The sequence below is a fragment of the Trichechus manatus genome, unplaced genomic scaffold (assembly GCF_000243295.1).
Source record: "Trichechus manatus latirostris isolate Lorelei unplaced genomic scaffold, TriManLat1.0 scaffold00093, whole genome shotgun sequence".
Classification (NCBI taxonomy): Eukaryota; Metazoa; Chordata; class Mammalia; order Sirenia; family Trichechidae; genus Trichechus; species Trichechus manatus.
In genome coordinates, this window is record NW_004444029.1 from 4,275,411 (window position 1) to 4,297,300 (window position 21,890).

Below are 21,890 nucleotides of genomic sequence, written 5' to 3' on the forward strand. Positions count from 1 at the left end.
TTCCCCTTTCCCCCTGATTCCTGCACAGGAAAGCCTACTGCTTACTAGTTACAAATACAGAGTGTTCTTTTTCTCAACTCACATGCCTTTCTGGCACATGTGGATTCTTGTGAAATTTATTGGGGCATTTGTTTTTAGCAGCATATATTTTGTAATACTGGGACTACCAGACTTGCACAGACCCACGATCATATCATTCTTTTACAATAGCATCACGGAAGGCGTGCTCTTAGACGGAAATTGATTGAAACCTTGAAGACTATATTTCCCACCTGAAAGGGTGCATGCCGCTGACTAGATAAATGCATAAGTTTGTAGGACTCATTGGCATATGTTGAATTTCTTTTTTCCTTAAATAGGTAGGAAATGTAAACAGCTATTCAGCTTAAAAAAGCTGAATCTGTTCTCAAGGAAAATCTTTCCAAGCTCATTAATTATGTAGTTGCACTTATGTGGACCACTTCAGTCCCATTAGATGTCTCTTTAGCTGTTTGACAGCACTGTGACTGGTTTGTTGCTCTTGCTGTTGTCTTTGGTAGTATCCTTCCGGGGGCGTTTTGCATAGTGTTCATTTAAGAGTAGTAGTCAGGCCTCCAGGGCCTAGAAAGGGCTGTTGGGTTTTAAAGGGAGTGATTTCATTCTGGAGGAATTGTATTGGGCCGGGAATCAAGGTGTGGACCCCAGATACATCGGGGGAGTCGCTTGATTATTAGCTGCCATCGAGCTGACTCTGCCTTGACCCATGGTGACCTTATGTCCAACAGAACAAAACGTTGTCTGGTCCTGCTCTCCTGTGATGGTTGGCGCGTCTGAGCCCATTGTAGTGGTGCCTGCTGTGTGGATCCATCTCTTTGAAGGTTTCCCTCATTTTCACTGGCCCTCCACTTTACCGAACATGATGTCCTTTTCTAATGACATGTCCAAAAGTAAGTTAGCTGAAGTCTTGCCATTCTCACTTGTAAGGAGCATTCTGGTTGTCTATCTCCTAAGACTGAAAACCCTATGGATCACAACAGAATTAGAGAACGTATTTGTGAAAAGCATTCCTATTTTATCTTTTATAAATGGACATAACATCATAGTAGGATGAGCTACTCAACTGATTCTTGAGTGCTTACAGCGTATGTGACGCTGTTGTTGGTACTGGTGACAGAACATGGAGACAAAATGAAGGATGCCCTACCCTCCAAACTAGCTCTCGTGTGGGGAGACAGACGTTAGAGAAAATAACTGAGTGCATGAACAAAATGGTGATAAAGTCATTAGAAAGAAACAAACCAGGTTACCAGTGAGCCCCTAGCATGGGGTGGAAGTGTTACTGTTTTCTGTAGGATGCTCAACGAAGTTCTGAAGTAACTGACATTAAGCAGAGGCCTCAGGGACACCTGAGAGAGGGAGGTGCCCACTCACTACGTGGCTACCTGCAGTAAAGGTGCAAAGGTCCCTCCGGGGCAGTGTGCTTGGTGTGTTTGAAGAACAACTAGGAGGCCAGTGTGGCTGTAGGAGGGAGAAGAAGAGAGGAGGGTAGGAGATAAGGCAAGAAACAGCAGCCAGATTGTATAGGGCCTTTCCTTGTCAGTTATTTGTTAGGAATTTGGCTTTTACAATGAGGAGGGTAGCCAATGGAGGGCTTGGAGCAGAGAAATGCTATGCATGATCTAATGGTACTTTAATGGGATCAGTCTGGCAGTGTTTGGGAATAGAGAGTAGGCGAGGCAAGACTGGGAGCAGGCAGGCCGTTCAGAGGGCCCTGCTGTCAACTGTAGAAATGGAGAATGGTTGTGTGGACTGGGGCATTCCTGGTGGCGGTGGTACTGGGATGAGCAAGGATGGAGAGAGGTGTCAGGAGTGTGATTTTGGACATATGGAGTTTGAGATGACCGGTTGATGTCCCAGTGGAATTGCTGCCCAGGTAGCTAGACATATGGGTGTGGAGTTTGGGGGAAAGGCCCAGGAACACGGGAGTCATCGTTAAAGATGGTATTTGAAGCCCCAAGACTGGAGGGGATTGCTCAGGGGCTGAGGAGAGAGAAGGCCTGAGGATGACCCCTGGAGCTCTGACATGTAGATGCTGGGATTCTGAGCATTCATCCAACTGATGTTTGCTGAGCATTTTCTATGCAGAGAAGGAGGAGCCAGCTAAGGGGACTCAGGAGTGCCCAGTAGGTGGGAGGAGAACTTACATAGGGGGATGTCTGAGTTTCCTAGCACTGTTATAACAGAAACACAACAGGTGGGTGGCTTTAATGGACAGAAATGTATTGTCTCACAGTTCAGGAGGCTGGAAGTCCACATTCAGGGCACTGACTCTCAGGGGAAGGCGCTCTCTGTGGGCGCTGGGGAAGGCCTGTGTCTTTGTCAGCTTCTCTTCCTGGGTTCCGTGGTGGCATCTATCTTCCCCTCCATTTGCGCTTGCTTGCTTCTATGCCTAAGCTGCTTTTAGATTTCAAAAGCGGCTTGCTTTAGAACACCCTACACCAAAATGGCTTCATTGACATAACAAGGAAAACCCCATCCCCAAATGGGATTATGTGCACAGGTATAGGGGTTAGAATTCCAACACATTTTTGGGGGACACAATTCAGCCCCTAACAAGTGGTTTTCTAGAAGTTAAGAGAAGAGAGAGATCCAAGAAGCAGTCTCCTCTGTCCTGTTAGAAGAGGTGTCGGGCAAGATGAGAGTGGGTTTAGCCACGGACTGCACAGCACGAGGTCCGGGAGATCTCAGAATTCTCACTGAAGGGAGTTTTGCTGAAGATGACGCAGAGGGGAATGTCTGACCTCCTCCAGCTTCATGAGGCGGAAGGAGAATCAAGATCAACAGCCCAGGGCTGATTCCTATGAGGCAGGGGTCAGACATGCCTCCTCTCTCCGCCATATTTTCCAATTCTGACACCAACCATCCCTCACGCAGCACTCTCCACTTCTCTGCTGGGTTCGATAATTCATTGCAATAGCTACACAGAACTCAAAGACCATACTCAGAATTATGGGGTTTATTATAAGGGAAGTAACAGTTACAATTTCAGGCTTGGGAACACTTAAGATACAGTTCTTGCATCAGGATAGCCTCTTCCCAGCCATGCTCGAAGGTACGCCTCTCCCTGGCCCTCAGTCTCTGTCTAAAGGCGCTAGCTTTCTCTCTCCGTGAGCCGGGAAGCCCACCACACTGTCTCCTGCTGCCGGGTCACTCCCGCCACTCTCTCCTGCCTTGGTGGTGGCGGTGGGCTCCTTCTGTCTTCTCTGGAATTGGCTCTCTTTTAAGGCAAAACTGACCGATCCCCTTGGAAGGCCACAATTACCCTATTACACAATCATCTGGGTGGGAGTTACTAGACCATGGCTAGAAAGGCCACACAGAAAAGTAATTAATCACACCGCGGGGAGTGACCACCTCATTGTTGTCCAAACCTGGGCACCACTGGGCAGGGGGCACTACCTCTTAGGGTGTGGGCAGCTGGGCATGGCACTTGGACTCTCTAGGGGTGCCAAGGGGCTTCTCTGGGAAGTGCCTGTTCATTAACACTCGTTGTTTACTTCCCCTGAAGCAATTTCTTACATGATTTCCCCGGTCCACTTAGTACACCAGTAATTCAATTATTTTAATAGGCTTTTGTTTGGAATGTTTGTTCAGAGCCTTTTAATACTTCTACTTTGTCCACATTCAATTTATTTCCTCAAGAACAAATTGACTTGACAGTTTTGATTTCCCTATGCACACTTAAAAAAAAAAAGTCTATTAAATATAGAAGTTTGTGGAATACGAAAATGAGACGCAGTGCCCTAGAGCTTCCATTGTTTAATTGGAATACTGTTTAGGGATGAGAGATCCATAGTAAGAGTCTTTGGCTCTCTGACAAAATAGCTATTATATATAATGACAGTTATGTGTTTCAGCTGATATTGATTTTATTTGGGTCCCAGTACTTTCTTTTTTCTAAGACAGCGTAAACCTTTGATTAGTTGTCAATGAATTTCACTGATATTTTCTTCTATTGTGTTTTATTTTAAAATATTTTCATTTAGAGTACCAGTCTTCAATCTTTTTCTGATCTCATACCATATCAGTTAAAAGAAAAAAAAGCAACTCGTGTGTTTGTTTATAAAAATTTACACAAAATTGATTATTGTATGACTTTCTATATAATTTATTCACAAAATAGCAAAAAAAGGGTGAGATAAAGATGAAACCAACACTATTTTAAAATCCCCCCCCCCCATATTTTTAAATGTATTGTGTGCCCCCTGTCTCTCTCTTGGCTGAGTTGTTGTTACAACTGTTAGATTGTATCGTAACCTTTTTAAGAGTTGGTTGTAGGAGGTAGGAGAAGTGGCCAGGCTGCCATTTTCTTATGGGATTATGCTTTTGTTTTCTTGGCAAGAGTGTTTTTAACTACTCAGCCACTTTGTAAAGAAGCATTGACCTAGAGCTAGGTCATGTCTGCTTTCCTTTTGCTGGGCAGGGCTGACGTCACGCCATCCTGATGTGCTGAAGGCACGGTGACTGGGGAGGCCCCCCGAGCCTTGTGGGGTGGGCGCACACGGTGTCCTGGGGGCCTCATTTATGGGAGATGACCCATGACTGTCTACCGTAGGACAAGCAGGTGCCAGGGCTCGCCTCTGTCTTCTACATCACTGAGTCCTACTTTCTTCCTAAAAACAAAATTCCTTAAACCCTTCCCTCCTGAGTTGCATGACTGTGTATTTGAGATTGTTGAGGTGTGAATGGGGTCTGCTCGTGTGACATAGTTCAACTATTTCAGAGATCTGAAATAAAAAGCAGCTAGTTCTTTAATTTTATTTGCTATTCTATTGTCCTTGTTTTATTTTCTGAATTAAAATAAAGTCTTGATGCAATTTGATTTTTCCAAAGATGGGATAGAATCATCCTTGCGTTCTGGTGTAGCAGGCCTTTCTTGACTTCGTATCTGTAGCTGAGGCCGACTTTTGGGCTGTGTCATTGGGGTGAACAAAGGTGTCCCTAGATTAATCACCAAATGAATCCTTTATGAAATAAATTTCACTTCTGTTGTTTTTCCATTGCCTCAGCTTTTTAAAAATTAATAGACTTTATTTTTAAGAGTTTTAGATTTACAGGAAAATTGAGAAGATAGTACAGAGAGGTTCTATATGCCCCCCTACCCAGTTTTCCCCCACCCCCCTGGTGGTGTAATGGTTAAGTGCTTGGCTGTAATGAGAGGGTCCGTGGTTCATACCCACCCAGCGGCTCTGTGGGAGAAAGACCTGGTGATCTGCTCCTGTAAGGATTATAGCCTAGGAAACTCTATCACGAGGGGTTGCTATGAGTTGGAATCGACAGCACCCAACAACCACATTAGTGTGGTACATTTGTTACAATCCCTGAACCAATATTCATACATCATTATTCACTCAAGTCCATACTTCATTAAGATTTCCTTAGTTCTTACCTGATGTCCTTTTTCGATCCCAGGATCCCATCCAACAAACCGCATTACATTTATTCACGTCTCCTTAGGCTGCTCTTGGCTGTGGCAGTTCCTCAGACTTTCCTTGTTTGTGATGGCCTTGGCTGTTTTGAGGAGGACTGGCCAGGTATTTTGTAGGACGCCCCACTGTTGGAATTTATCTGATGTTTTTCTCACGAATAGACGGGGGCTGTGGGTTTGGGGGAGGAAGACACAACATATCAAGAGTACTTACAACCAACGTTACTTATCAGTGTGGATGTTGACCTCGATCACCTGGCAGAAGCTGTTTGTGGGTGCCACCGCTGTAATGTTCCTCCTTCCCCCCTTCCATACTCTGCTCTTTGGAAGGAAGTCAGTAAGCGCTGGGGAGTTAGGCCCCGCCTCCTTGAGGGCAGAACAGCCATATAAATTTTTGGGAATTCTTCTGCAGGGGGATTTAGCTATTATCCCCCATTTATTTATGTTGGTATGGAATCATGGATACCTATGTTTGTACTTTGGGTTATAATCCAATAGTACTTTATTTAGTTGCTCACATTACTCCAGCCCCTTTTACGTACTACCATCAATATGTATTTGTTTGGGCCCTTCCTTTCTCTCTGGCAGGCTCATTTGTATATTTCCTGCCCCAGTCCTAGAATCAGCCATTTCTCCAAGGAGGCAGGGCTGTTTCTTTATAATAATAGACGAGAGATAGCTATGTTACAGTAAGTAAAGGACAGGTGGGATGCCCCTCCCACTTTTCCCAGCATCTGAACCTGCTGTTATTAACTCGTCCTGAACCTTCAATAGACCTCTTATTTTTTAGCCCAAGGTGAGTGATTTGCCTTCATTTCTCTTTTCGTGCCATGAACTTAGACCATTGTACTTAATTCAGGATTTCTGGGCACTTGGTTTGGAGACACCTTGGTTTGGATAACATCCCATGATCAGGAATTTTTCATCTTCTTCTGTAGCTGAAACCCCTTTGAGAAAGCAGTTCCAGGAAGGACCTTTGACTTAACATCTGAAGGCTTGAGACCAGTCTGTATTTTTCTTTGTTCTTTAAAATGGAGTGCATCATACATTCTATTGGTAATGAAAAAAATCCTATTTTAGGTTCTGTCTTTTCTAAGTTGAATTATGGAAAGGGATATTATCCGTCTGTTCCCACATTTCTCTTTGAATGAGATTGCCCTAGGACACTTGGTTAAAAAGTTGCAGTTGCTTGTAATATAATGAAGCTCTTCATAGTTTTTTTTCTCTCTTAAGTCCTTTTGCATATTCCAGGAATGGCATCATCCTAATAGCTTCAGAAATACCTGAAATAAGACTATTAATTTCCTTATTTCTGTGGTTCATGACTCTCTCTAAATTCCTGGTCAGTAAGAGCTAGACACCTGGTCCCCAGACACCTGGTCTCCAGAGGCATGGTCCCCAGACACATCATCCCCAGAGACATTGTCCCAAGATTCCAGCTGTTATGTGGCCTCTAGTGTGAAGGAGGAGCGCTGGTGGCGCAGTGGTTAAGAGCTTGACTGCTAACCAAAAGATCAGCAGTTCGAATCCACCATCTGCTCCTTGGAAACCCTATGGAGCAGTTCTACTCTGTCCTATAGCGTCGCTATGAGACGGAATGGACTCGACGGCAGTGGGTTTTGGAGTGTGAGGGAATGTCTGGCTGAGATACTCCCAGAGCCGTTTACGAAAAACAGGCAGCTCTTGATGCTACTTTTTCTGCAGACATGCCACAGATTAGTACTCACAAGGGCTTTGGGTATAAAACAAATGCCATATTAAGTGGATATGATTCCGCAGGAGACCCAGACCCAAACTAAACTAGATTAGAAAAGAAACATCAGATCCTGCTAACTCAGTAACTTTATATAGAGAAGCAGCCTAACATAAATGCCATGCAGAGATGTGGCTGGAATAGTCACTTCTTTATTGTTTATAGCGTCATTAATAAATCATAGCTGTACCTTATTTGCATGTGATCTTTTACAAGGTGGCTTTTGCAGAGAGTCCTTAATGGAAGCTTTGGTTTGGAGGAGCAGCGGTGTGGATCATAGTGCTTTCCTCTCTTCTCAACTTGCTGTTTGAGCCACAAAACACCTTGTTCACCCATCGAAGGATCCACGAGAGCAGACATTTTCGTTCATCCATTCAGACATGCATGCAGTATCGTGGAATGCCTCCTTTGGCGCAGACCTTGTCAGAGAAAGGGCCCACTGGTTTACCCACGTTGTCAGCTGCTTGCCCTTAGCACCTTCCTGAGCACTGGCCACGTGTAGGCTCCAAACCCGCTGGACGGGTGCTCCGTCCTTGTTGAGGGGATGAACGAGTTACTGTTCTCTTTTCTGCATTTCTGTGCCTGCCCCTCTCCCTTAGAGCCATCTCTCATTCCCTTCTAGCTCATCCTTACCTTAACCAGCCTGGACCATGATTACTGCATTAATTAAAATTAGCTCTCCCTCTGTAGAAAAGGAAAACCAAAATAACAGGGACTTAAACAAGAAAGAAGTTTACTGTCTTCTCACATACAAGAAGATAGGACACAGGCAACGCAGTGCTGGAGAGGGGGCTGCCTGGGCTCCTGGAGGCTGCTGCCCTTGTCTTAGGACCCAGGCTGGCTGCTACAGTTGCATCCATTGAAGCCATCCATTCTTGCTTCAGGTGGCAGGATGCAGGAGGCAGAGAATAGGAACAGTGTCCCTTCCGTGTTCAGGAGACTCTCTGGAAGTAACGCTCGAAGCTACGCACATCTTCTTCGGCAGAATTCATCTTAGGACCCTGTCTTGCTGCAAGGGAGTCTGGGAGATGTAACATGCCCAGTAAAACAAAAAAACAAAGCAAGGATAAAGAAACCCCTCAGGATTCTGTTCTACAGTAGAAGAGAAAGGATTTTGGGAGGCAGTTAGCGGTCTCTGGAAAAATCCTTCATTCTGGTGTTGCCCAAAGAAATATCCCGGATTCCCTTTCCCTTTGGACATGTTATTTTGCCATTCCCAAACCAGCATGCTTCCCCCTCCTGCTTGTTTGCTCCGACTCCTGTGCCCACTCCTGCTTCTCGCCAGAATGGCTGGGAAAGACTTCAGTCACCGACGGAGCTGACGTCTATACCTGCTAGCCAACCTCACTGGATTTCTGTTTTTAAATTGTGGATTGTCAGCTCCTGGAACCCATTCCTTACAGCAGAATTACTTCTGCATTCCCCAGGGCCTTGGATTCCATATTTTCCCCCTCACTTTCTTATATGGTAAGGAGCCATACTGAAAAAAAAAAAAATGTTGCCATCGACGACAGCAACCCTATAGGACAGAGCAGAACTGCCCCATAGGGTTTCCAAGGAGCAGCTGGTGGATTGGAGCTGTCAGCCTCTTGGTTAGCAGCAGAGCTCTTAACCACTGTGCCACCAAGGCTCCCCCCGCCTCAGTTTCCACATTTCATGGGTATCTACGATGAGTCTTCCCAGGCCTCAGTCTCAGAACCTAGTCTTATCAATAGAATGGAAGCCTGATGAGGGAGGAGTTTATTCTTCTGTTCAGTGCTGTCTGCAGCAGAGCCTGAGAAAAGGATACTGTGTGCTCTGTAAGGAGTCCCTGGTGGTGCAAATGGTTAAGCGCTTGGCTGCTAACTGAAAGGTTGGAGGTTCAAACCCACCCATAGGTACCTAGGAAGAAAGACCTGGTGATCTGCTTCCAAAAGGTCACGGCCTTGAAAACCCTATGGAGCTCAGTTCTCTGACACACGTGGGGTTGGTTGCATGAGTCTGATGGCAACTGGTTGGGTGGTGTTCCATAAATATATATCTCCCTTCTTTCTTTTACTTCTCTCGCCTACTTAGAATATAATAAGGAATGTTCTGTATTTAAAATACTTCGTTGCCTTATTTTGTGTTTCTCACATTTTACTTTTGAAGAAGAGACGTCCATACCTCCTTCTTAGTTCCCTCATGGTGTGCTGATTCCTTGGTCTCCTTACTATCTGGAATTTCCAGATTTCCCTTTGAGAATTTTTCCCCTCCATTGGCCTTTTCTCATGGTTTTTTCCCTCTGAGTCCTGTAGCATGCTGGGCTGTTGACCAAAGTGTCTTGGAAGTGTCCTCTTAGTGCTTCTCCTTTTCCTTCTGCACTTCCTTTGCGGCTCCTCCTGCTCTGCGGTGGTGAGCAGACACTGGGATTTTCCCCTGTCCTGTTCTTTTCTCTCTCTGCCCTTTCTTTGCTGTATCTCAGCTGCTATGCTACGCTTTTACCTTCATCTATTCCCTCTCTACGGGCGATTCCCAGATTTACATAAACTGCTCTTGCATTCCTGTTGTTAGGTGCCCTTGAGTCGGTTCTGACTCATAGTGACCCCATGTACAAACAGAATGAAACGCTGCCCAGTCCTGCACCATCCTCACAATCCTTGTTATGTTTGAGCCCATTGTTGCAGCCACTGTGTCAGTCCGTCTCATTGAGGGTCTTCCTCTTTTTCGCTGACCCTCTACTTTACCAAGCATGATGTCCTTCTCCAGGGACTGGTCCTTCCTGATAACATGTCCAAAGTATGTGAGACAGAGTCTTACCATCCTAGCTTCTAAGGAGCACTCTGCCTGTACTTCTTGCAAGACAGATTTGTTTATTCTTCTGGCAGTCCAGGGTATATTCAGTATTCTTCACCAATACCATAATTCAAAGGCATCAGTTTTTTGGTCTTCCTTATTCTTGTCCAGGTTTTGCATGCAATGCAAAGGAGGCAATTGAAAACACCATGGCTTGGGTCAGGCACACCTTAGTCCTCAAGGTGCCATCTTTGCTTTTAAACACTTCAAGGGTGTCTTTTGCAGCAGATTTGCCCAATGAAATATGTTGTTTGGTTTCTTGACTGCTGCTTCCATAGGTGTTGATTGTGGATCCAAGTAAAATGAAATCCTTGTCAACTGCAATCTTTTCTCCGTTTATCATGATGTTGCTTATTGGACCAGTTGTAAGGATTTTTGTTTTCTTTATGTTGAGATGCAATCCATACTTGAGGCTGTAGTCTTTGATCTTTATCAGCAAGTACTTCAAGTGCTTTTCATCAAGCAAGGTTGTATCATCTGCATACTGCAGGTTGTTAATGAGTCTTCCACCAATTCTGATGTCATGTTCTTCTTCATATAGTCCAGCTTCTCAGATTATTTATTCAGTGTACAGACTGAATAAGTGTGGTGAAAGAAGGATACAACCTGATGTACACCTTTCCTGACTTTAAGCCACACAGTATCCCCTTGTTCTGTTTGAACAACTGCCTCTTGGTCCATGTACAGGTTCCTCATGAGCACAATTAAGTGTTCGGAATTCCCATTTTTGACAGTGTTATCCATAATTTGTTATGATCCACACAGTCGAATGCCTTTGCATAGTCAATAAAACACAGGTAAACATCTTTATGTTATTCTCTGCTTTCAGCCAAGATCCATCTGACATCAGCCATGCTATCCCTGTTTCCACGTCCTCTTCTGAATCCGGCTTGAGTTTCTGGCAGTTCCCTGTTGATGTACTGCTGCAACTGTTTTTAAATTATCTGCAGCAAAACTTTACTTGCATGTGACATTGATGATATTGTCAGCAGTTTCCGCATCCTGTTGGTCACTGCTGAATGCCCTGCCACCTACACGTTAGGTCTGACATTCGTCATGTTAGTATTCTGGTCTTAGGTTCCAGTCACTAGCATCGTTTCTCATCATGGAAACCCGAATGGGAAAGGACGGCAGCCTCGTGTGTTGTTTTCCTTCCTGGAAAGCCCTTTCCTTTATTTTACCCAACTTTTCCCTTTTTTAAGATCAAGCTCAAACGTGTACATTTCACAGCACAGTGACTTCTAGGATGACGCAGACCTTGCTGACTCCCTGGCCTGATCTCTGCCATCCCCATCTATCACTGTGTCTGGCGCTCTTCATATACTTGTTGGTATTGTTGAAACCACTGTCTCTATTACACATGTCTTATCTGCAGATAGCCTGTGATCTTATTCCTCTTTCCTCCCAGGGCCTGGTGTATAATTGGCACTTAATAATGTTTGCTGTCAATGCTGGCATCCCCTTTTCATTTCACTATCTTGTTTCATTGGTAACAGTGAGATTGCACAGGAAACAATTTTTCTTATCAGCAGACAAATATTTCTTTTCCATAACTGTGAAGGGGAGTGCTTGGACGGAGCCCACTGACAGATTTTCAGCAACCTGATTGCACTTCGCTTTGCACTGTTTGAAGTGCGTTATCACAGGGGTGGAGTGATGTCTGGAAAAGCATCTTTTCTCCTCTTTCTTAGTCTCCTGTGTTTTGAGTGTCATCTGAAAACCTGGGGTAGGAGTCATGAAGACAGCTGGTAGGATTTTGTGAAACCACATACAGAGTTTTGCATTGGAAAGTTCAAGAAGGGTTGGGGCAGGGGTGGAGAGGAGACGAAGAATATGAATGAACGAGGGTGAGAATGAATGTGTAACTGCCCACTCACCCAGCCCCACACCGCGTAGTGAATGACATGAGGATGATTTAAGACAAGCCAGGTCGCAGAGGAGCTGCGTTGGTAGACATATCCATAAAGACAGTAACGCGCATCACCTCAGGAGCGTTGCCGTTAAACAACAGAGAAACAATTCCCCACTTGACCCCCTGCAAGAAGCAGCTTACCCAGTGCCTCTGTAATACAGTAATGTGATAGACATTGACAGTATATATGGTGTGTATATATGTTTATAACATTGACAGTACATATTGTCTGCATATAGACATTAAGTAGGTTCAGTTAATCTATGACATCTTTTAAAATCAAGGTACGGGAAATTAGCTGTGGTTGAAATGTAGCTGTGTAGATTGAAATCCTGTACCAGGAGGTTATGATTCTAGAACAAAATTAGGGGAACAGAGACCCAGTTCACTCACTTGTTTTCACGTTTTTTGTTTCTATAGGGAATTTGAAGTACTGCCTTTTGATTCTCAATCAGCCTTTGGACGACTGTTTTCGTCGTCTTTGGAGCAAAGGTAACCTTAATTAGATTTTATAATTCTTTGCTTTCTTTCTTTATTTGGGACAGGCTAACATTAAGTACCCCGAAACCTGACTGTAACACAAAAAAAGTGGGATTTGTAATAAGGTATTCAATTACTGAATTATCAGAAGAATCCATTATTGCTTCTCTGTTAACCTGTTTCATATATGTGATTACCACAGCATGGTTGCCCAGGGCAGAATTATAATGTGGCATCCTCTACTGTATTTTGGAACTAATGTGTGGATATTAATCCTCAGCACACAACAAGCATTTGCTCAAGTGAAAATATATTTGGCAGGAGTGACAGCAGAAAGCCTCCACACGCCTTACCCGTCACAGCGTATCCCTTAGTGACGTCTGCAGGGTGACCACGTTTGCAAAATGGAAAAAGAAGACATGTGGCCAGTACATGTTGCCATGGCAACATTCCAGCATCTCTGGGATTGCTGAAAAATATAGTTAAAAACGGGACAGTTTCAGAGAATTAAGACTTCTCGCGGGTCTCATTTAAGAAACAGTTTTTATTAGCTATTTATTTATATTATTCTTTGATCGGATAGGATTGTTAGCACTTGGTTAGAAAATTATATTAAATCTAATTTATTGTTTTTAGCCTCCACTCTTTTATGAAATCTGGAGATACCAGAGGACTCCTTCTTCTTTTTGTTAATTATTATTACTTTTATTTTTCTAAAAGGGATGCTTCTGCTGAGTTACCAGCGTAAGTTCTAGGCCAGACCAGAGGGCTGGAAGAACGTGCTGCTTTCTGCAATGGTGCACGTTCCTGCTGCTACTCCTGATCCTCTCGGGATCGCAGAACTAGTCCAGCAGTGTTCGCTGCATTAAGGTACCGAGTCCTAGGATGGAAACCTGTTGTGTTAACAGGCTCACTCCCATCTAAGTACATACAGACGGGACTCGGGATTAAAGTTATGCGATGTTTAATGTGTTTTCCCTTTTGTATGTATATCAGCATGAGATTTTCTTGCTTATGAGTCTTTCTTGGCATATTCAGTTTAATCTGGAATCTAAGTAGTTAGATGCATTTTTGCTGCCTAGCTTTTCTGTGACTCTCAGAGGTTATTGGTGTTTGTCAATGGATATTGCCCTCAGATTTCTTAGCTTTTTTTGTTTGTTTGTTTTTGAGGCCGATGTTCCCATCCCAGTAACTTTTTCTCAGGCTGAATACGGTGATGAGTAGAAACATAGTGTTTGAAGGGCCCTGCTTGTTTCTTGTTATGGGTCAGCTGCCCTCAGCGTGGGGACACCATGCCCCCAGGGTCCTCCAAGGTCATAGTGGACATCTCCGAACTACATGGAGTTAAATAAAAAAAGCTAACAGATAGACCTTTCCCTCGGGTAAGGTTGTGTAGATTGACTGCATGTCAGCTTTCTAGGAGGTCGGCTGCTTCCTAAACTGTCTCCTCATATTCACACGCGTTCACAGCCTCTCCCTGGTGTGTTTGTATGAGTCACAGACGGCCGCGATCGTGTGGATTAGACCGTGTCAATGCCCTGTGGGTATCTGCGCCGTGAGACTGCTTTCCTCCAATCAGAAATTCTTTTCCTTCACTGATGTCTTTCTCCTTCAGTTCTCTGTTGTCCAGTGTTAAGGTCCCCCAGGGGGTGGGCAGCAACTTGGTTCATCTGGGTTGAGGCCAATCATCAGGCGGGGCTCATGGGAGAAGGAGGCCCAGGTGCCGACTCTGAGGTCGTGGCATTGAATGTGAACAAGCTCTTTGGTTTTCTAACACCAGGCCTCTTCCTGTGTTGCCTTGGTGATCAACTGGTGTGAAGAAGTACTTGGCATGAATGTAGCTTCCAGGGATTCACTGGTTAGGACTGCATGGGTAGACAGAATATCATGTGGGTCTTTTCCTTTAAGTGCGCCCAGGCAAAGACCGAGCAGGTCACTACTTCAGCTGGGAGACGCTTCATGAGCATTTGCTGGGCAAAGGCTTTCTAGAGCATGTTAGTTAGGGTGGTCCTGTGGGAGGCGTCTTTCTAGCAATGAGTGCCTCAGTCATTAGACTACAGAATCTGGTGATAGTGTGACTTATCACAGTTTTATTGAACTACCAAATTGACTCTGTTTGTGTCATTTTCTATGGTTATGGCTTCAGAGAACTTATGCTTTGAGCACACTCTGAGTCAACGGAAGATCTGATGAGCCATTTGCATACTCAGTTCAGGTCCATTGAGCAAAGTGGCATGTACAAGGTGCGGTCTCTCTAAGTAAGGCTGGCGGAGAAGTCTGTTCCCCGGCATGCAGAAACAGCTGGGGATGACGAGCTTGCTGGAGGACACAGACGTTACTGTCTTACTGACACTGATAGCCTGCTTCTCCCTCCCTCCTCCTGTCATGCTCGTATTTTTACCTCCTTTTCTGTCACTTTTACCTTCTTAGCAACTTACTCCCTTTCTGGGCTTTCTTCACCGATCCACTCACCACCCCACCTACCCACGCGTCCATCTGTCCGTCCGTTCAGTGCCTTTGTTCATCTGTTTCTCTTCTCCCTTTCTCTTCTCTGTCTTGTGTTCTGTTAGTTCCTCCCCTGTAGTGTTCTAGACCACATCTGTCGTGTTCACCACGCCATCCCCAGCCCCTCTCACTGCTGTAGGGAGGGACACACACAGGAGATGCTTGCTGGATGAAGGCTTGGGAGCTGGCCGTAATTTCAAGGTACTTCCAAATCCGTGTCTCAAAGCCCTGGCGTTCTGAAAAAGTTTTAATTTTACATTGTTGACTGTTGGTAGACTTTTATATATGGGTGCACAAGCCAAATAATCACCTAAAAATGTTCAAAACCCAACTTTTTCTCTTCCTTTGGTAGTGGGCTCTTCCTCATGCCTCCCTCGCACATTTCTGCCAGGAGTAACCCTATTTTCCAGTCCAGAGGCCGGGCACAGTGCATCATTTGTAAGCTGTCTTCTCCTCTATCCCGACATCAAGTTGCTTTCCAAATCTACACTCCCTCTCATGGCCCCGTCTGCACCCAAACGTCTCTTTAATTTCTCTTCAGCCCTACTTCGGGTTCACTCTGGCTAAAAGCTTTTTTTAAAACAATTTAATTTTTTTGTGAAAATATTCACAGCAAAGGATATATCATTTCACCAAATTCTACAGGCACAGTTTGGTGACATTGCGTACTTTCTTCAAGTTGTGTGACTGTTCTCACTATTCTTTTCCAGATTATTCTACCACCGTTAACGTAAAGTCACTGCCCTCTAAGCTTCTCATCTAACTTTTTGAGATGCTGTTGTTAATTTGATCCCACATAGATCAGTCTTTGAGAGAGCACAATGATCAAGGCAGACACACTTTACTAATTAGGTTAAACTGTTGTTTGATTCATAGCAGACTTCCGGGACAAGTTTTGATTTGAGGTTTAAGGTTTAAAGATGATCTCAGGGAATTAATTTGAGTTTTCATCCAGCTGAATGGCTTCAGAAGGATTGGATTCCATTGGAAGTTTGAAATGCTGTTGTTTTTTCCCCCTTTTGATCTAGATTCTTCTACAGAATCTTAGATCCAAACGCTCAGTAATGGTAGCCGGGCACCATCCAGTTCTTCTGTTCTCATGGCCAAGGAGGCATTTGTTCATGGAGGTGGCATTTCCTCCTTGATGCCTGCGTCTCTTCTTCCTCTGCTGCTCCAGGTGACTGGAGACCTGCTGTAGCTTGGATGGCTGGTGCAAGCTTGACTAAAAGCTTCTTGAGTGTGTGCTGCCCACTGAGTGACGTAGAGACTTTGCGGAGCTCTCCTGGCTGTCTGAGGCTGTAGGGGTTAAACATGTCTGGGCTTCAGTAGCTGTGTGATCGTGGGCAGAGTACTTCAACTAAGTGTGAACGTCTTCACCTGTGGTCATAGCAGTGGTGGCAGTCACAGTGGTATAGTTAGTGGCGGTAACGCTTACCCCGTTGGGTGGTGAAGGTGAAGTGGGGTGAGACATGTCACGTGTTCAGTAAATGTTAGCTTGCTGAGTTGCATAAACTAGTGAGTTACCAATACTTTAATTCCCTCTGTGCCCTCCAGCCCCCATCGAAACTTGAGGAAAAGTGCTCTCCTAGTGATGAAGAACGTTGGGGGCCTTTGGAAACATCAAGCCACGCTCACTCTCCCCAGTACTTGTGTCTTTACTTTCCCTTGCTTTGTGTGACTGGCGGCGGCTCTGTGCCTCCATTTTAGTAATTATGTTCCTGTTTTGGACGGCTGCACCCCCCAAAAAAAAAACACTGCACCCCTGGGTGTGTCTCTTATTTCCTTGTCTGACCTGCCACCATGCTGTCCACCCTCTGCCCACTGCCGTTTGGCCTGGAGCTGAATCTTGCTGTTGTGTGCCATTGAATCAATCCTGACTCCTAGTGACATTATAGGACAGAATGGGATTGCCCCATAGGGTTTCCCAGGCTATAATCTTTACAGAGCAGTTTACCAGGTCTTTTCTCCTGTGGAGCAGGTGGATTTGAACTGCCAACCTTTTGGTTAGCAGCTGAGTGCTTAACCATTGCACCATCAGGGTTCCTTATTTAAAGCTAAGCTTAAGCTTGGCTACTAACTGAAAGGTTGGAGGTTCAAACCTAAACAGAAGCACCTCAGAAGAGAGGAAGAAAGGTCTGGTGATCTATTTCTGAAAAATGAGCCATTGAAAACCCTGTGGGGCACAGTTCTACTCTGACACACATGGGATCGCCATGAGTTGACGACAGCTGATTTGTTTTTGGTTTGGGATGTCTTTAGACCCTCAGACACCCTGATGGTTGGGCAGGAAGAAAGGCGGTGGGGGATTCAGGCAGGTGTGATTTTATTTATAATTGTAATACTCTAAGGGTTACGCCTCTCCCTTTCTTTAAGATTAAGTTCACGCACGTTTCTGAAGTAGACTGAAGGGCGAAAGGACCCTTCTTTACGTGACCTTCATATGACTATTCACATAGGAGAATGACCTGGTGTCACTATTCTCTCCCTGTTGGTGGGCGCTCGCGGGTGAGAAGCAGGCTGCAGGTGCACGCACCTATGAGAGGTTCTGGGAGGGACTGTGGCCACCAGGTCCTCAGTACCACCCAGCTGCCATTTATTTCTGCTTCCATCTTATTTTGTCCTAAAAAATATGAAGCAAGTGTTTGAAAGCAGTGAAACACATCGGAATGGAAATAGCCGTAAGTTTTTATTTTAGACTATGGTGAATAAATCTCAAGCTGAGCTAGTGTTGAGCTGTTGTTTTTTCCATAACGGTATATTGTGTGTGTGTGTACTCTTAGGAAATTTATAATCTTATGCCTTCTACTTTTTGTTTTGGTAATCACAATGTCATAGGACGTTTAAGGAATTGATGCCAAAATCTCAAAAACTTTCTATTTGGAATGAATTTCTAAATCTTCTGCGATATTTCCTAATCCCATAGTACTACATATAAACTGTTTCACTTGATATTTAACTGGATATTCAAAAAAAAAAAAAGGTCTTTTTAAAATACTAAGTTTCACAGTATTACATTTTAAAAATATGTTTGCTGCAAGGCAAAAAAAAAGTTTCTATTATTTTATTAATCAGTGTTTCCGAGCATCTCCGGTGTGAAGGAATGTTCCAGATCTGGGGATGTCCCAGGGAAAGTCCAGGCCTGACTTACTGTGTGCTGTCAGCAGGTACCTCAGCCTGTCCTTCTCCAGTCCGAGTGCCTTCTAGAGAAGCCTCCTTGGCAAGCTGGGAATCCTGCAGTCCTCTCTTCCCGTAGGAGGTATCGATCTCAGAGGCCCTCCTCCTTGATTCTCCTGGTGCCAGTTATGCTCACAGGCAGCCTTGCTCTCGCCTTGGAACTTTGTGGCCCCGATCCGTTCCGGTAGACAGTGGGCGTTCCCGTGGATTCACTGCTGAGACCTGGAGGGTATTGGTAGCTGCTTTGTTTACAGAAGACATTTCACTGACTCCAGAAAGCAGTGCAGACACCTCAGATACTAATTTGATGGGTATAATTAGAATTTAGGAAAATCAGTTTTGGACAATCTAAACCGATACAGCACAAATTGTAGATGAAGTAAATAAAGCACACATTTAAGTAACTTATCTATGCTTATTTTGGGAATCAAGCCATTGCCACTTACATAGATGAGAAGAATTTGCTTTTCTTGTAAAACATTAACTAGGGGTATGCATTGAATTTCTTTGGTGACTTCATAAACTTCACTCTGGATGTTGCCTCTGTGGATGATGGTGTGGTGAAGCCAACCTCAGGTGGAATTCTCCTTGCTCCCTTATGGGATGTGGCCCTTTTGCACTAGATTTGTTCATAGGGTGTTCATGTTGTTGGGTGCCGTCAAATCAGTTCTGATTCATAGCAATCTTGTAAGACAGTAGAACTGCCCCATAGGGTTTCCTAGGCCATAATCTTTATGAGGGTCCGTGTAAAAGAAGAAGATGCTCAACGAGATTGACACAGTGGCTGCAACAATGGGCTTAAGCATAATGATTGTGAAGATGGCACAGGACTGGGCAGTTTTTTTTTTTTTTTAATTTTTTTTTTTTTATTGTACTTCAGGTGAAGGCTTACAGAACAAATAGTTTCTCATGAAACAGAAGTACACATGTTGTTTTATAACATTGGTTAACAACCCCACAACATATCAACCCTCTAACTTCTCAACCTCTTTTTTTTTTTTGGTGAAAATACACGTAGCCAAAGATAACACCATTTCAAAAATTTCTACATGCATAGTTCAGTGACATTGACTACGTTCTTCCAATTGTGCTGTTATTCTCACTTAAGATGAAGGCTTACAGAACAAAATACACAACAGAGGGTTCTGGACAGAGCTGGAGAAGGATGTAAAGCAAAATTCTAACTCACAAAAAAAAAAAAACAGATTTACTGGCCTAAAGGAGACTGGAGAAACCCCAAGAGTATGGCCCCCAGACACCCTTTTAGCTCAGTGGTGAAGTCATCTCTGAGGTTCACCGTTCAGCCTGGGAGTGGACAGCCCCGTAAAACCAAATGAGACTAACAAGGTACAGGAGTCCAGTGACAAGGGCCAGAAGGCAGAAGGGGACAAGGAAGCTGGTGATAGGGAACCCAAGGTTGAGTAAGGATATTGTTGATGTGTTTTGAGATTGTTAACCATTGTCATAGGGCAACATTTGTAGTAACTGTTAAATGAGGACTGGGCAGTTTTTTGTTCTGTTGTACATAAGGTCGCTATGAGTTGGAGCTGACTCAACAGCTCCTAACAATAATTTTTACGGGAGCAGATCGCCACATCCTTCTCCTGCGGAGTGGTTGGAGGGTTTGAACTGCTGACCTTTTAGTTAGCGGTCGAGCAGTTAACCAATGTGTCACTAGCGCTCTTGGAGTGATCACAGAGATCACAAATCTTGGCAAGACTACTTAGACCATCTGGGACAGGAGGATTTTTAGACGAAGACTTAATGTGTGTTTATAAAGAAGGAAGATCGTTCCCACGTGAATATCAAATGCATACCGTTTTGTTTTGGCTTCAGAACAGACATACAGTTCTTTAATTGAAAAAATAATAATAGCTCACTTTTTAAACTCCTGCTATGTTAATTCAAGCGCGAGTAAATGCGGGGTGTGTTTTATGAAGTGAGGAGACTTGTTGGTTTATCCTTGCTGGAAAAATATTCACCAGGTTGTACAAGGGTGCCGAATGAACTGGGTCAATGAAGTCAGCCAAAATAGACTCGTTTGAAACTACCACTCTCTCCTCTCTTTCTTTCTGTGCAACTTAGTGAAAGAGTCAAAACACAAGAGCTCCCCACCCCACCGCTCCAAGAAATCACAAGTGAAGGCATGGAAGAGAATTTAGCCCTATAAAATATTTTATTTTAACTTTGCTCACCTTTAAGTTAAATTCATCCATGCTGTATAGAAGTTGTCAATGTGTAAGACACATTCCAGAGTAATAGTGGGCAGTAACAGAAATTATAGAATTCATCCAGAATTGTTTTAGTTTTTGAAATCATGATTCTGTCACTAATGTAAAATTGTTCTGTTTTTAGTTTAAAGATCACAGTTTCAAAAAAATGCACCCTAAGAACACGGGGCTATTTTTATCTATTTAAGAATGGGGTATGTGTTTGGGATATTCTTGAGAGTTCAAACGAGGAAACAGTAGAAGGATGAGTAGGGTACAATGGATTTTTCTCAACTGCCAACAAACAACCTTTGGTTAGTTTATATATATATACATGATCGATAATACTGTGTACTTAAGGAGCCCTGGTGGCTGCTAACCTAAAGGTAGGCGATTCAAACCCACCAGTGGCTCCATGGGAGAAAGACCTGGCCTTTTCTGTCCTGTGAAGATTTCAGCCTTTGAAACTCTGTGGGCCAGATCTGCTCTGTCACATTGGGTCACTACGAGCTGGAATCGGCTCCACAGCACAGTAGCAACGTGTACTTATCATTCCAAGCCTGGTTCATTCGTTAGACAAACATTTATTGAATATATCACATATAACAGCTAACTACCAAGCCAGTCTTTTTGCTTTTTGATGCCTTTATACGTCTTGTTTATATTCACGCATTTAGTAATTTCAGTCCTTTTCCCAGGGTTTCTGTGGAGATTAATCACGATACACTTTGTTGTGCTGTCTTCATATTCCCCAGTACGTAGAACTCCGTAGGAATACCTCACGACGGCATCCTTTCTGCACTGGTTGGGGAAAGGCTGGGTTTGCCCTCTCAGAGGGAAAAGATCAGTGTAAACCAAAGCTTGGGCGACTGTGGGTGCAAGTGTTCATCCAAAGCAAATTTAGGGAGCTTGAGAAATACGACTGTGCCAACTTAACCAACCAGATATTCATTCATCCCAGTAGACGTGATTGGTTTCAGTTATCCATAAGGCTTATCCATGTCCGTAGGCTGGGATTTACCAGATTCTCCTTTGCTGGATGATGTAGTTTTGTGTTTTCTTTTCTTTCTTTCTTTCTTTTTATTTTTGGTGAGAGTACACATAACAGAACATGCGCCCAGTCAACATTCTGACATGTGCAGTCCATTGACAACGGCCACATACTCCCATGTGTCACGGTCTCACTGTCTCTGTTAATGTGGTTCACGGCCGTCAGCTTAGACTCTCTGCCCCTGAAAGTTCTCCTCTGTGCTTTGGAGGTACTGTTGCCATTGTGATCTCAGACAGATACTTGTCTAAAAGAGCCCAGGCCTCAAGGCAGATGTTCTCTGCTAAATGAGCTAAATTGCTGTTCAGTTTAAAGATGATTCTTGGTCTAGTTTTGGTTCAAGGCTTAAAAGTTGTTTCCAGGGATTAGACTCGGACTTTCCTCCAGTCTCAGTGTGTCCTTTAAAAAACAAAAACAACTCATTTATCACTAATGGAAGACCTCCTTGTGAAAACACACATTTACTCATTACATTCAGTAGGTTTTTGAGTGCTGTGTTCCAAAACTCTCGCTGACTAGGGGGAAAA

At 44.0% G+C, this 21,890-nt stretch overlaps 1 protein-coding gene across 1 annotated transcript in view; it reads left to right on the forward strand.

Moving 5' to 3' along the window:
• TPK1 (thiamin pyrophosphokinase 1) overlaps positions 1-21,890 on the forward strand; it is a 310,839-nt gene that overhangs the window by 56,026 nt on the left and 232,923 nt on the right. Inside the window, exon 2 of the mRNA XM_023736916.1 lies at positions 12,367-12,438. Within this exon, the coding sequence (XP_023592684.1) occupies positions 12,367-12,438 (72 nt within the window). The remainder of the gene's footprint in view (positions 1-12,366; positions 12,439-21,890) is intronic.